Below are 16,342 nucleotides of genomic sequence, written 5' to 3' on the forward strand. Positions count from 1 at the left end.
TTCATAGGTCATGAAGTATCGCAGTCAAACTTTTAGCAACAGACAAAATCTAGCTCTGTACTGTAGTTAAATCTCAATTGTTGACCAGCTGTGTTTGCTTCAAAGTTTAAACTTTTTTTCAACTTTTCAGGTAATTCTGCCTAATGAATGGTTAGAAATTTAGAAAAACAGCTGTAGTGGCTGTTGGCGGTATTGCAGCTTGTGTGCAATCTTTTTTGATTACAATACTTTGTATTATCACTACTTAGTACTTACTAGTACTGAACTACAATAGCCAACCTCCTATAGCGCAGATAGTGATACTGTAGTGTTGTCGGTACAAAGAAAGACATTGAGTGCTCTGTGATTGCCGCGTTACCGGCAAGGCGTGATAGTACTTCCTGTAACAATCCGGAAATTTTGAAGTAACAGTCACCTCGACGTTCTCCGCCGGGTTTGCGCAACTATGATTGTAGTTGCGGTATATATGCCGTATCACTGGCGATGGCACTGCAGGGAGACCCCTTGTACAATACGTAAATTAACTATGTTCGGAAAGAGTTACGAATGCTCGATTGGTAACAGATCGAATATAATTATAGACATACGCAGTCAGTAGTCGCTGCAGCCTCTAGATACTCGTACAAAGATACAGGTCCTAAAAATTCAGTATTCATTTCAAAGTGCACACAGTCTGTGATCCAAACGATGATGCCATCGCTCGTCGCAGCGTCCGAGCGCGAAATATTCGTAGATGCGAGATAAGGTGCAAAGGTGCAGGCAAACAAGCCCTGTACTTGCTGCCGTCACGCGGCTGGAGTGTAACGTTTCGGCTGTACATATGATTAAATCAGGCGCGGTACATAAGCACCATGTTTAACCACAACGTAAACTCCAGCCGGGTGACGGCAGCAAGTAAAAGAAGTGCTTTGCCACAGCCCTTGAATGCCCCTATATTATAATATTAAACAGCGGAAAGTGTGTTTCTTGCAGACGTACTCGTACGTTATTTTATATTATGACATTGTAGAGGACTAATTAAACATGTTCAAGCGTTTTCGGCTACCGTAGATGTCAGCCAGCTGGTGGTTTACGTTGTGGATAGACAGCATTAATTATGCAAAGCGCTGCTACTAACGCAAGATTGCAGGTACATCAAGTAAATTACAGGTATAAAGGTAAATAACTGTAAGCACAGTTCAGCTAATACCACGTGTACCGTCAGTTCCATACAACCTTACCTTTATAAAAAATACTGTCAACCCGCAACGTAAACCACCAGCTGGCTGATATCAGCAGTTGCCGGAAACGGCGGAGCACGTTCAGTTTTGCCCTTATTTTTTGTATTTTTGTATGATAACGTTGCACCGTGATTTATACCGACTTCCTATCGACCTGATGTTTTAAACTTTTTTCCTTAACAATAATTCAGATCCGTGCAGTACGTGCTATTTCCCGAAAGTCACGCCTACAACATAAGCGTCTGTACAAGATCACATCGCTATTTGCCGAAGTTTTACCGCAGGCCCGTTTGTTAAGTTTTTTGACATCTATGTGCCGTTACTGTGTACTTGTATAACGCTGCTGTACTGCATATCTATCTATATACACAGTACAACTTACAAGTTACAAGTATTTCTAACTCGTGTAGAATTACTTGTAGGTGCTAGGTAGTATCAATACTTCAAGTATAGCCGAATTATAGTACTGCAATTTATTGTGATTGTGCCCGTGATTAATAAGCGCATTCATATCCTGATTTCGACCAGTAAGATCATTTCAGCCTGTTAATTGTTTGTACAGCTGAGTCGATAACTGCCTTCCTCAGCGAAATAAGAAACTTTTATATTTTTTAATATGTTAATAATTTTATTTGGCTAAAATTTTGAGCTACATACTTCCGGTGTGGTTCTAACGAGCAAATGTTCAGACTTCGTACACAATAGTAGGGCGCTTTTTCTTGTGTGATGAATTTGAAACAGAACGGATAACATGATTACGATACCAATAATAATCTAAAAACACTATGTCTTAATCTAAAGACTAAAATCATATTACTGGAACTAATACTGCACATTGTGCACAATGCTTGCAAAATTAATTGACGTACTATAGTACGTACGAAACTCTGCAGATGGATAAATAAGCAGTAGAGATTTCTGTAGAATAAGGTGCCGTAACAAATAAAATTGTTATAAGGTTTCTATGTTGTTGTGCCACATTAACCACGTTGATACAACGTGCATTTACAGTAATCAGCCGCTTCTTTCTTCCAGGACTACTTCGAATGGCGGTGGATAGAAGACGACACCGGCGCTGCCCTGGAGGGACGGCAGAGCGGCGGCTTCCGGGAGGCGGATGCGGAAGGTATGGAGGATGTTGGCGATGAATAAGAAGAGCTCCTTACGGGCCAGCTGCTCGCCGATACAAGACCGGCGGCCAGCACCAAAGGGAATGAAGAATTCCGGCACGGTCAATGTCTGGTTGGCCGTGATGAAACGTTCCGGTCGGAAGGTCGCGGGGTCAGTCCACAAGGCTGGGTCGTGGTGGATGGAGTAGACATGGACCATGACGCGGGTACCTGAAAAACACATGTGTCACAACTTACCGGTAAGGTCAAACGGTACAGTGTTTGCGGTGACCAGATACAACATCGCAAAACAATTCGCTCACTTTAGGTGAAACACTGTCTTTTGTTTTTTCAAAATATTTTTGTTACACACTCATTGGAGCTAAGAATACGTATGTGTGACCTTACAGGAAAGTACACAAACGGGTAGTTCATTTTATTAAGCGGCCCGCCTTTACAGCAGTTATTCCAGGTACTATTATCAAAATCACATTAATACTTAATTTGTAAGTCATAATTGAGTTGAAAGATACATGTACAAGATGCTTACGGCACAATATACGAGTACTGTACAAGCCTGATTAGATATTGAGCATTCGTAAATACATGTACAACGAAGATTCAAATTTATGGTTACATCAACCTTCATTCCGCGGCGCTCCACGCCACATTGTTTATACGTTACATTAACTTACATGCATCTTGATCTGGCATGGCTGGTGCATGCCAAAATGAATAAGAATTACCGTTACTGCCGTGTGGATGAGGGCTAAGCGACAATAAAGGAGCGATCTGGCGTCGGAGCACAGTTTGTCATTGCAGATTGTACATAATGGTAGTGCAGTGGCTAAATGGCTATCGTTCAGGATTCTAACTTGGCGCACGCCGCCCTGTTCTTTTAAGTACATGTTCAATACTCAATAATATGTAATCAGGCTTGTACTACATAAAACGCATTTTGTGAATGAATTAATAAACGAATGAATTTTTATAATCTTCCATTCATTTCTACGTATAGAGTTAAAAATATGTTCTGGACTCATGTTTGTGCACGTTAGATTTTGTTTTCGCGCTTTCTCAAACACTTTTTACATCATCTTATGGCGTTCTGTCGCCAGATACAGATAAACTGGAGCAGGATTGTGAGAATCGTATAAAAGTCAACCCGTTCCTTAATAGCAAAGGTGGTGTATACCTACGCACGTCAGATTTTGCTTTCGTGTCCACCCATCACTTTCCCTTTTACATCGTTTCTTATTATATAGCGTTCCAGCCAAAGAAATATTTTATCATAGTTACCCAAGCGGAGGTTGCGCTCATACTGTACTTTTAATTAGTAATTACCAGCTAGGAGGATATTTTACCTTCAGGGATATGATAGCCGGCAACACTGGTGTCCATCGTGCTGGCATGAGGGACACTGAACGGCAATAGGGGATACTTGCGCATGGTCTCCAGAATAACCGCTTCCGTATAGACCAGCTGATCCCGATGCTCCAGCGTGACCCGCTCATCGGCACGGACCACATTGTCGATCTCTTTCTGCATGCGTAGTTGAATGTCCGGATGGTGCAGCATCATGGACATAACCCTGCAATATCCGAAGTACAGAATATCGCCACAGCTGGTGTATTGCATTTTGAAAAGATTAGAAAATATGTGCATTTTGAAAATAAGAAATATACCAACCTAAAGTCTCTTTGTTGAGGGCTAGAACAGCACTGACTATGGGATGCTGATAAAAAGCTGCATATTACCTATGTTTCAAGAAAGAGTGATTTATTTTATGCCAACAAATTTACTATAGTGACTTGTAAGTGATATTTACTAAATTTTTTATCAAAACTAATTACAGTTTCTGACGACTTTTGTGATGTTAAAAAACTGCAGTAGCTTATGCGATTTTTAAGGCCAATTTTTTGGCCGATCCTTACGTCAGCCGTAGCGTAATGGAATAAAGTTATTAACCATGTGGGGGTGGCCCAAAGTCTCATACTTCACCCATATTTGCACAGAATTAAGCCGGCTTCCCTTTCTGCAGCTGCCGCATTCAGCGGTATGGCGTTTGTTTATTGTGTATCAGGATGGAATGTTAAGCAGTCCTCACTGGTCCGGATATCGAAGCAAGCTTATTTCATGTTTATCTTTTCTTCAAAGTTCATTAGCCGTTATTTTAATAAAACTTTTAAAAAACTAAAAAAAGCTTGCATAACCAACGTATATATTTAATACAGTGTGATTTCAGCCATGGCCGCTTTCGAGGATTATGAAATCTTCCAACGAGATATCGTTTTAGCTCATCTATTTGTTCAGATTAATAAATAAACTAGGTAATACTGTTTTGACAAAACTCATAACTCGGTGTATTTGAATGAACATAGGGATATCAATAATTACTGTGAGGTGATGGCGGAAATATCAAATACCGTTAACTTGACGAAGGAAAGATTCTGAAGGATCTCACTACAGATACAAGTGCGATATTACCATACAAACTTTTAGAACTTGACTATTCCACAAGTGGCCATAATTATATTGTTGTTGTAATCCCTTTAACAGGTGATTGAAATTTGCAGTCAATCACTCTCGTACCTTACGGATGTTTATTTGGCAAGCACAATGCGGTCCTATGATACAAGCGCCAGTTTGATTGGTTGTTAGTCATCACTCTGCGGGTGCTAAAACTGTTAAAAATTGCAATGCTATCTGGCTGACGCTGTGTACTGAATTGCAGGCAAAAATTATAAAGTTTTAGGAATTTACGAAGTTTACGAAATCAAATAAGACCCAATGATAATTAAGATTATGAGTGTCTGGAAACTTACTTACTGTACGTGTTGTATAAATATTATGTACACGGTACAGATACAAAGAGCTTCGGCAACATCGATATAATACTACTATCTACATTCTACCGTACATAGGTTTTAGTAATCTTTTTTGAGTTACCTTTTTATAGATTGTCGCAAAAATTTTGTTAAATGGTAGGTGCAAAGTTATCAAGACTAACATGGCTTCCAGCTACCGGGTGAACCAACAAAAAACTCTCACCATAGAATTGTGCTGCAGGTCGTCTCAAATCCGCCGGTGAACATATCAAAGACCACACTGGTCAGATGCTGCTGATCGAACGGCCCTTTCGCCGATTGCTCCGCGTGCTGCAGCCAGCAGTCAATGAAATCGCGCGGCAATCCGGACACCCGGATTCCGACATGCTCCTTCACTGTATCCGCCAGGATACCGATTCCATACAGGAAACGCCCCAAATGCTGCTGGTACTTTTTCTTTAAGAACGGCTTCAAAAAGGGCAGATACAAGTTCTGCTCCTTAATGGTCATAACCTCGACGCCCTGCAGGAGCGAATCCATGAGATCCCGGAAACCGTCGGTCCCGTGCGGGAAGGTTTTGCCCAGGAGGACCCCGGCGATGACATTGGCCGAGGCGTTGGCGATTGGGGTGCGCGGGTTGAGCGGACGGCCGGTGTGTTGGCGGAGCGCGTCGAGAAGGTTCGTGGTCTCCAGTAACATGGTGTCCTGCATGGAGGTCTTGCCGAAACCGAACGAGCGCAGGGTGACCAGGGTGAATTTGCGGATGGCGCGGGCGTCCTCGTCCATACCCGCCGCGACAATGCCTGCAGAGAGGGAGAGAAAAGGTTGGTAAATGGGGTACCGCACTCGATATATTAACGTACACGAGGCGAACCAGTACATAGTACCCAATACATATGCAGTTACGTAAAATTTCGTTTTCGCGCAATTCAAAAACTTTTTTCCGGTGGTTACAATAATAATATTATTGTTATTATTAACACTCCAAAGTACTATCGGCATTACATAATGATTATCGGTTCATAAGAAAACTTCAGGTGCGCGCACCTGATTACGTTTAAACGTTTTGGAATCTCGCTTGACCCGTGACTTTCCAACCGGTTGCAGGTACTTACAGATACAAATGGTTTCATGCCTATAAATATGTACATATACTGCACACAAACAGTCGGGCTATAAAATGTCGCAAGCAATGCAAGATGTGTTTTGGAGTACGCAAAATGAAGTAGTCTAGAGATTTTGAAGTGAGATTCTGAATGTTTTAAACGCCAAAAGGTGCACCAAAAGTTTCATTGTGGAGCGATCTCCTTCAAATTCTTCACAAAAACAACATTTCCGCACAAGATCGTTTTGACACGAATCCGGAATTTTGGCGTTTTATTTAATTTATAGAAGAATTTTAAAATTCGAAAAACATGATGGAAACCTAATTTAAATCTTGTTTCACCCGTTACTTCCCCATCGGATTTTGTGTGAGCAAAGCTTTTCACACCATTGCGTGAGAATCATTTGACTACAGAATGCAGTAATAAAACGATGTGAAAAAGTATTTGGGAGTGCGCGAAAACGGAAGTTTTCGTCATTAGTGCCTGAATATGGTATCGGGTCATGTATCGCGTCACTTTCTTAACCTAACGTAACTCAACTGTTGTAACTTGGCTTACTTCTATCTGTACTAATATAGCTTTATGAAATTTTGCAGCCAAGTGACTTAAATACATACAGCTGATACAATACTTTATATTAATTTTTTCTGTACATTAGCGGGGAACGTTCTGCATGCGCAATAGTCGATTAATCAATCGCGAAATCTTTCTGCAGAAAGATTTCTACTACAAAGTTATACGAAAGACGATTCTAAACCAGCCTTATTGTTTTTGCCGTTCTTCTGAAATTTTGAAACTAATTCCGATAATGTTGAAAATTCGAGGGTAAAGTCTTAGTGAATGTATTGTAAAAGTACTCTGTACAAGGCTTGATATTCAGTACATGGTTTGATATATAATTATCAAGTAGTACGGGAGTTTCTGTTGGGATTGCCGAGGTCTTTCAAAACCTGCGTATATGAAATGTTCAACCAAACGCCTTGCCAATCTAATAAGAATTTATTTATCCTAGCCTTTTATCCTGTATGTATAGCACGGAAAGGTCAATAAATCATTGGAAATATTGTGGGTGGCAATATATGGCTGACTGAAAGGTCATGACCACGTAGCTTAGACCATGAGTTGGCACGGAGCATACAGAGATCTCTCTTCAACAAAGTCTAAGCAAAAGTTTCTGTGCGGTATAAAAAACCAAAAGGGAAATTTTTTTCCGACATCGAGCACCGGTGCTACGCAAATTACGGCTTAAAAACAGTTCCGGGAATTTCGAGAAAAAAAAATTTGTGCGAACTCTGTTTATGATCCGATACTGTCGCTTGCCAAAACCACAGCGGCGCGCAAAATCTTTTTAGGCGACGTCTGACAGTTTATCGATTGCGAAAACTTTTGGGTGACTGCAGGCTTATTGACAACGCTCTCAATCGGCAGTTTTCTAACAGCAAGTAAATACGCAAACCAGTTCTTGCTAAAGCGTACTGCTGTGGGTGTAGCAACTGTTTTTCCGAGAATTTCAAAATACCTTGTAGTTACTGTTAGGCTAACATAACATAACATTTCTGTTGAACTACAGAGTTCCCGGTAACTGCATGGGCCGGGCAACGCGCAGCTAATTAAATGAAGCAGGGTTTTCTTGCAGATGTCACTGCAGACAAATAATGGAGAGAAAAACGTTACCTTTGACGGGAACACCATCAAAATGCAATTCCGGAGGCCGACCCGCGAATTCCCATGCGTGGTCAACGAGGAATTCGCGGAAACGCTGATAGGATGTCAACATAATTACCTTCCTGCAAATTACAAACAGGTGTTTAAAATCTAAAATAATTTATAATAATTCTAAACTGTCGACTTTTCTTTTTTCTGTTAGGAATATTTTTGTAAACTGAAATTATGCAATACGCACAAGAGATGTGCGTCATCCATTAAGGTCATCCAACCTGGTTCGTGAAGATGCCTTTAACTAAATATCGAATTATGCTTGAGTAAATTGCCACTAATGCAGTTTTCAACTCGAAATGCCTTGACTGATTTTAAATTTTAAACAATCTGTTATCTGTAAAACTATAGGAAACCATTTATTACTTCTTAAGTCATTTTATTTTGTTCCAGAAACGTCACTTATAATTTCTGTATCTATTGATAAATAACAGTGTTTAATATCACTAAGTATTTTTCTCTTAACAAAGCGCAAGATAATTAGAAAACGTTGCGGGAAACACTTCATTAAAATCACTTAATAAACAGTAATTAATAACACTTCATTAAAATTACTTAATAAATAATAATAAATATGACTTAATAAATGTAGAGTATTTCATAAAGAAATTCTAAACTGCGTTTTCCTGCGAATATTCCAAGATATATGAATGATAATATTACCAGTATCATGACAATGTATTTGTAAGCTTAAATCTGAAAGAAGAAAAACTGTACGAGTACAATCAGGTTGAAACTGTACTGTCTCAGTATATTCTTCTTAACTGTTTAGTTTATCAGAGATTTTAACTTAATTACTGCAGTTCCGATGTGAAGTGTTATTACAAAAACTTGTTCATTGACTAAAGATCACTTAATTAACCGTTATAAATAAAACGTTTAAAAGCACTGCAACCGCTGATAAGATTATGATAACTAAATCTATCTCAAAACTAAACCTAATGGTTAGTGTTTTGTGACAGAAAATTATGAATTTAAAAACCACGAGCGTGAAAATTCGTGAAACAATTACATGCACCAACTAGTAAAATATTTTATCGTAAATGAGTATGTTATCTCTCATAACGTCCCCCGTTACCAAATACTGCATAAGTTGACTATGCGTGGGGGGCCTGGCGTGCAGTGGAACGAAATCGAGCTTGATCTTATTGACTCTTAAGATGATAAATATTTTATTAATATAACACAAAAAAGCAAAAATAATAACTTAAGCAAAATATTTGTAATCGAGTTACTTTTTAAAAAAAACTGTTAATTAGTCCGTTGAACCATCAGTCTATAGCTATAACATACTAATACGAGTACATCATGTACATGCTGAGCGGTGACCTTTATGGAAGCTGTCAACAAGTGCATTCACTATATACTGCGAAAATGTTCGTATTACGAGACATTGTTAACATTTTTTAATTTTTACCTTGGACCGAGTCGTAACGTAAACATTCCCTGGAATCTCTTTCCTAATTCCTGCAGACGCCCGTGTACCGCCTCGCCACACATGACCAGCATGTTACCCAACACCGGCCAGCCGTGTGGTCCGGGCGGCAGTCCACGGCGCGCCTTCCGTGTCCAGTTATGCGTCTTACATAACCTGTCCAAAAAGTGAAAAAATCCAACCAAGAATGCAGAAATGGCGGTGACGCAGGCCATAGACAGGGCAACTTGCAGCGGCATTGTAAAATAATTCCGTCAGAAAAGGTTAAAATCGTCAGTGGAGAAAAAATCGTAATTAATTATATTAAGCGCCAACGTAACGATAGGTTTGTGTAACAAAAAACTTCTGATTTTTACCGGTTTTTAGTCATTTTTATTTGTGCATAGCTGACAGTTTAGTGGATTACTCGAGGCTACCGTGTAGCACCAATGTACAGTACACACTGGTGTTAGAAGAAAAGCTAAAGAACACGCCTTCGTGTTTTAGGGACGGTAGCGGCTGTACAAACACATTCACGTGTGGTTTTTCCGGGTAATGCAATAGAAATTCTTGCAGTAATTAATTTCCATTAGTTTACGCGCCGTGGTGTACACTGTACATACGGCACGGATGCCGGCGGAAACGGTTACCGCATTTGATAGAGCGCCGGCCGGGTAAATGTACTTGGGTACGGCGCCGTCAATTGAAGTGGGGATGCCGACGCTGCGACTGCCTAAACCGGTGCTGCGCCTCCAAATCTGTCAGTTACTGACAAAATTTTAAAATTTAATGATTTACCGACAATTGGTTAAGGATGGTTTGTTTTTTATCCTTGCGGCTTTAATAGTAAAGTACAATGGAAAGTAGCTTTAAGGCCAATGTTTTTCATGCCTTACCCTTTTTTGGGATTTTCTGCAGCGGTAGATCTTGTGACTGTTCATCGCTTCTTGCCAAATCAGAAGAAAAATTGCTGAATTTACTGGTATCTTACTTATTCTGCGGTTATACGTACATAAATTAAATTCCAGTATGAAAGCCGTATAGTACATTATTCCACTTATTTTTTACAATCCTGAAATTGTGCCAGGTTCTAGAACAGTTTTTAACAAAGTCTTATTAGAAAAGGCTGTATTTACTTAACCCTCCAGCGGGCGGTACCCGAAGGAGTGCGCGTTTTCTATTGAAAATCGGGATTTCCCAATGAAAAAATTCAATTAAGAATGGGAATTTTTTGCGAGCTTGTGCTGACCATAGGTCAGCGGTGGTGACTATGTCGTTTGCCAACGCCAATGCCCATGGACGGTCTACAGCATAAAAACGCCTAATTTTGTAATAATTAGTCTAATAGGGATAGAGTTAAAACAAAGGTTTCATTAAATAGCTCAAAAAAAGTACTTTAAAACAGGAGTATAGAAGTGGTCAACAATTTGACCACTGGTCAGTAAAAATTTAAAAACTGCTAAAAAGCGTTTCCTTGCATTTTGACCACTACTACACATACAAAACAATATAGAAAACAAGCGATGCTGACAATATTCCTTTGCAAACTTTCATCACTCTCTCATACGGCACTTCAAGAAGCCTTTGTGCAATTTAACATTGCACTTGCTGCATTTTATTTTTTAAACACGCCGAGCCGCCTTTACACTGCGTGCACCATTCGGACTTGCACGTTTCCTGGTATAGCCGCAGTGGTGGGAATGGGGAAAGCGGCGGGTATAATCCAGCTGCAAAGGCGATTGGCGCCGAACCAAATATTAGTGGTCATTCGCACTTTTCTAACACATTATCGGCCGGATGTAACCTACATAAAGCTATCGCAAAGGTCAACATCACTAAGGTGGTCATTACAGCTTGCAGTCGCCCGAGACTGGTCAAAACTGAAAATTCGCATGTTTCTTTAAATCTGCGCTGCTTCGCTTGCCCAAGCGGTATTCGGTACTCGTATCGAAGGCAGAGAGCAGCAGAGTGCAGGGTTGTGCAGCCAATTACAGTGCTACGTACACTGGCGGTAAAATTACAGTCAGGACTAACGCATCAGGACCACCATTCCGACCGCCCGGGGTGCCGTTCAGCAACCCCATTTTCTGCCAGCTTTCGACAACCAAAACCACATGGCGCATGTTTTGCGTCCGAACCGACAGTAACTTACTCTGTTTACGTAATGAAAATAATCTGTCGAAAGTGCACCCCCCCGTGTATTCACAACCCTTCATGGGCAATGGTGTTGGCAGACGACACACGTTTTTGAGGGACTGTGGTCATCTATGGTTCAGCTTTTAGATTCTGTGTAAGACATTTTTGAATAAAGGGTTGCCAGTTATACCTTGTTGATTTATCTCGGGTTTAATTATTCATCCACTAATTAGTTAATCAGCAAGACCTACGAGAGGTCAGAAAGTTCAAAATTAGCGATTTTCGCGCACCTATTGTTCTTAATTAACTTAAGACACAAGTTCAAATTGTGTTTTTATTGCTGTTTTAAGGTCCCATTTTGCTTAATACGTTATGGGACAACGAATAACTGTTGCCGATCGCTGGGAAAAAAATCAAAAACCTCTTGTCGTTTCCAGACACCAATGCCCGTCAACGGGTTAAGAAATATGTTAAAAAAGTTACACATCTACAGACTGTACATGAGGCGATTTTTAGCGATTTACAGTACGTACGTTAACGAAGACAGACAGGAAAACGTAGATATCACGCAAATGAATTCCCGTAACGTAAATTATCTAGTTAACAATAAGTTCACGATACAATGCATCTTATTACAAGTGATTAAATGTATATAAGGGGCAAGACCAGGCGTCTTCCACGCATCCCCTGTATTGCTGGCGTCACCCGCCTGGAGAATGGCGTTACGGCATTACATATGGTTAAATCTGGCGCGGTACATAAGCGCCATGTTGAGCCACAACATCGAAGTCCAGTCGGTTGACGGCAGCAGTACAGGTGAACGGTGGAAGAAGCCTGGTTTTGCCCCCTATATTCAGATACAAGCTGAGATGCGATATCGCATGCCGTATACGCGTTTGCTGACTGCTTATGAAACATGCGCGAACAATCGTCGATCTACATAAAATTCGAACAGAAACTGCTATAACAAACTGTCGCGCAGTTATAAAAAGCAAGGGCGCTTAATCACCCAATATAAATACTGTGTTAGCAGCATATGTTATCGCGCGCCTGTTTGAACAACCATGTTTTTTTGTGAAACCATACAGCGGAACGGTTTCTGCCGCAAAGGGCATAAAAAATTACAATCTACGATGGGGGTGACGCCGCGGTCAACCCATTGGAGACAGCCGTCAGGCAGGGAGAATAGTGTAGCAAATTAAAGCTACAGACCTACAGTAGATGAGATAGCGAGCGAAGATAAGTTGTCCCAGAGATGGAGCTAGCGCGGATCAAGAGTAGCAATGTGATTTAGCACTCTTCAAGTTCGGTGTACCCCTTCTTGGAACGAATGCTTTCTGTTTGATCACTTCATGGCCACGGACTCATGGTGCGATTTGGCGGTGTAGGATGTTTTATCTTTTTCCCTACTGGTCCGTGCCGCCATATCGTGTATTAAATTTCCCGCAGTCATTTACGCTACACACAATAAACTACACAATAAGTAATGTTCGTTAAGTTAACTGGGAACCCATGCCTAAAGGGAACACTGGAACTTTTTCGGGTACAGCATAATGGTATATGAGTCCGGGTACTCGGCAGTCGGAGCTCAGCGAAAGATTTCAACGAGAACTGGATTGATTGTTAACCGTGTTTTGATCGTTTACAGATTGTGCTAATGCTTTTCACCTTTCAGGAGCTATGAATATTTAGCTATGAGTTAACATTTATCAAGATATATCAGGGCGGTTCACTTTATTACGCAATTTAACAGATTAGTCCCAGACTTCCAGCCAAAATGATAAAGGTTCTTAGCAGCAAATGCAGGTATCATTAGTCGTACTGAACACATAAACTCCCCAAACTCGGACACAAACTCAAAATTCCCCAAACAGACAGACATAAGCTCCCCAAACTCAAAATGTATCAAGTTCTCCAAAAGCCATAATGAACCGTGTTCGGAATTGTAATAAAAGTTATCGGGAAGCTGCTCATGCTTAAAAAAACATAAAAGATAGATAGATCTATACAAACAGATTATACAAAAACAATCGCTTTGTTAAAACCACATGCAAATAAAAGTACAGATGCAGATAAGCCACGAACTTTACAAAATGCGACCGCTATATGTGCAGCGAAAACACCAACCAGCTGCGCAGATAAAAATCCCATTTGTTTACTGATTCCGACAAGGTTAAAATGTTACCCTGGCTAATCTACGGAAAACGCTAATAAGTGTGAGTGAAGACCACAAAAACTTGCAAGATCCTGACGATTACACTATTCCTGGCTCCTGCATCTGGACTTCCACATCCACCGCCTGCAAGTCCAGCTGGACCATCGTCTTGCGAATGGCGCGCATGTACTGCTGTTTCTGATCCGGAGACAACATTTCCAGCATTGCCGCAATGTACAGAACTACACATGACAAGGGCAAGGGCGATATACAGCGAAATGCATATGGAGATTCCACTAAATAAGCACTAACTGCCATATACGGGCGAAGTGTAAATATACTGCTAGCATTTTTATTACATAATTTGGAAAACTAGTCACACGGGCGCTCCCGTATCTTCGAATAAAATTATTATTAACGGGTAATACACGTGTAATACACCTGTCATGTAACTCATATACGTATACTATTAGAGTTTTAGGCTCTAAGTCCATACACGACGTACAAAAGTAATAATTTTTGAGTGGCATAATTCTACATGCATACAGATAGCAGAACAAACCTTATACGTGCCTGATAATCAACAAAAGTGCAAAAGCGCACAAGTTCCTGGCAGGCAGGCAGGGGACCTTTAGTTTTCCTGTTTTATCTTACGGGAAATTCAGAGGTGCGCTCTTGAGAGTGAGCACGGTTATGGCGCAATCGGCTGTAGCCAGCAAGCTACTGAATACGATTACTACTTTGTATTAAACCGGTTTTGGGGCAAGTCAGCTTCACGCTAACATGTGCATCGTGTTAACGGCAGCTGTTCGTGGGGACACTAAATTTCCCATAATTGAAAAGAACAAGCACCAATAGTCCCCTGCAAGATAAAAATACATATCATATTTTACATTTACTATAATTACTGCACAGTACTGCAGTGGTATTTACTTAAACAACTGCGCATACCAAATTTCGCTTCATCGTAATGCGGAGAGAATTTGACGGCTTTATTAGCTGCATTTTCCACACCGCGTGTCATGTTCCGTGCCGACCGCGGCTCAGACTGCGAGTACGAAAATATTGATTCCACGCTTTCCGAACGGCTTCCGGAATGCTGTACTGCTGAAGTTCCGGCTACGTGCCGAGTGTCTGTTGCAGCCATTGTAGCCGTTTCCTATAAGCCTTTATTAGGCACCTCTTCTGCGATATGGGAGGCTGTGGGTTTCACTTGGTGTCCTGCGCAAGGAGAATAGTAACCATTTAGACTCCTGGTATAGCAGATCCTGTTACGCGACTAAAAATTGCTCGTTTATTACCTGAATCTCGATTGCACTCAGCACTTGACAAACCTGAGCGGTGATAACAAGAATATGGTACAATAAATTGAAAACCCAAAAAAACATATTACGATTAAAATCAAATTTGTAAATTAACAAGGAAGTTGGAGTTATTTGGTTGCTGCAGCAACCGGGACTTGAGCATTGGTAAAGGTCATCGTAACAAACGTTTAACTTACCAAAGGTCAACTTTTTCAGGTCACGCAAGGCTGCTTATAGTTAGTGTTTATTTCTATTTTTTATCATGTCGATGTATCATTCAGTAGTTTACTGTTCCGAAAAATTTATACTGAAATTCAGGAATTCAGTAATAACTCGGACCTTGACTTATTTTTAAAAAAATTGATTACATTGTTTCTATTAACGTTTATCTGTGCTTGATTTGATTTGATTTCTGTTTGTTGACGCATCCATGTTTAATTCAGCAGCGGATAGGTCCAAAAAAATTGATTGACATTAAAGAATCGGGAATTAGTACTCGGAAAAGTTATGTTGGGCACTCCATTTCAAATTCAGTACAAGCAATCAATTTATGTAGGTAGTTGGCTGCAAGAGGTAACAATTTCCGCGTTGGTACCTTTCAGTTAATGAAAGTCTGAGTCATGAAATTCGCAGTTAAACTGAAATCGTTCGAATACAGAAGAACCAACGAAAACGACGACGATAGCACTCACCAGCAGCAGGCGCATCTGCAGATGCCGGGGCGTTCCCACTTACGACGCGGTTCATTGCCGTCAGCGATAGCGCCGACCGCAAACTTGCTTTGAATTCCTCGACCAGCGGCCGTAACAGTTGTATCCACGGTTTCTTCTTTAGGTTTTCGATGTTCTTCTTCGGAATATTGGTTCCGTCGATCGGTATCGCCTGGGCGATGGCCAAGGAACAGTTCACAGGTCCGTGGTTGTGGTTCTTGCTGAACGACCTTATTATTTTGTAACCGCAGCCTTCCGCTGTATTTGGTTGGCCCTTTTGTGCGCCGACAACGCCAGCCTCCTCTGGATCTGGAATCGCGCAGATACTCGCATCCATCCGGAATCATCACATCTGTGCCCTTCTGCGATGTAGTAACTGGGGAACACGGGAGGCATCTTCCAATGCCTCCACAATGCGGAATAAAACCCTAATCGAATACTAACAAAAGTTCGAAGGCTGCTGGGAGTAAGAGAAGAAATACGGAACGCTTAATGCTTAACGTATTCCAGTTTTCAAATGGTCAGCTCCACCGAATTTCGTGATACCTCGCGCGATACGAGCATATTTATTGAAATGTCAACGAAGACCAGATAGCCGATAATTACAGGTGATACGAGTACTAGGCTGAAGCGGTCTAACTGAG

At 40.9% G+C, this 16,342-nt stretch overlaps 1 protein-coding gene across 1 annotated transcript; it reads right to left on the bottom strand.

The window, feature by feature from the left end:
* Positions 1-2,234: 2,234 nt before the first annotated feature.
* On the bottom strand, positions 2,235-9,653 carry LOC129600402 (cytochrome P450 2F3-like). Its single transcript, XM_055498894.1, has 5 exons — positions 9,404-9,653; positions 7,905-8,078; positions 5,381-5,960; positions 3,694-3,920; positions 2,235-2,560 (listed from the first exon to the last, which is right to left on the bottom strand). Exons 1-5 carry the CDS (start codon positions 9,651-9,653, stop codon positions 2,235-2,237), a joined length of 1,557 nt encoding a protein of 518 aa, XP_055354869.1.
* Between the last annotated feature and the right edge of the window lie 6,689 nt (positions 9,654-16,342).

Source organism: Paramacrobiotus metropolitanus, unplaced genomic scaffold (assembly GCF_019649055.1).
Source record: "Paramacrobiotus metropolitanus isolate TYO unplaced genomic scaffold, Prichtersi_v1.0 Parri_scaffold0000175, whole genome shotgun sequence".
NCBI lineage: Eukaryota > Metazoa > Tardigrada > Eutardigrada > Parachela > Macrobiotidae > Paramacrobiotus > Paramacrobiotus metropolitanus.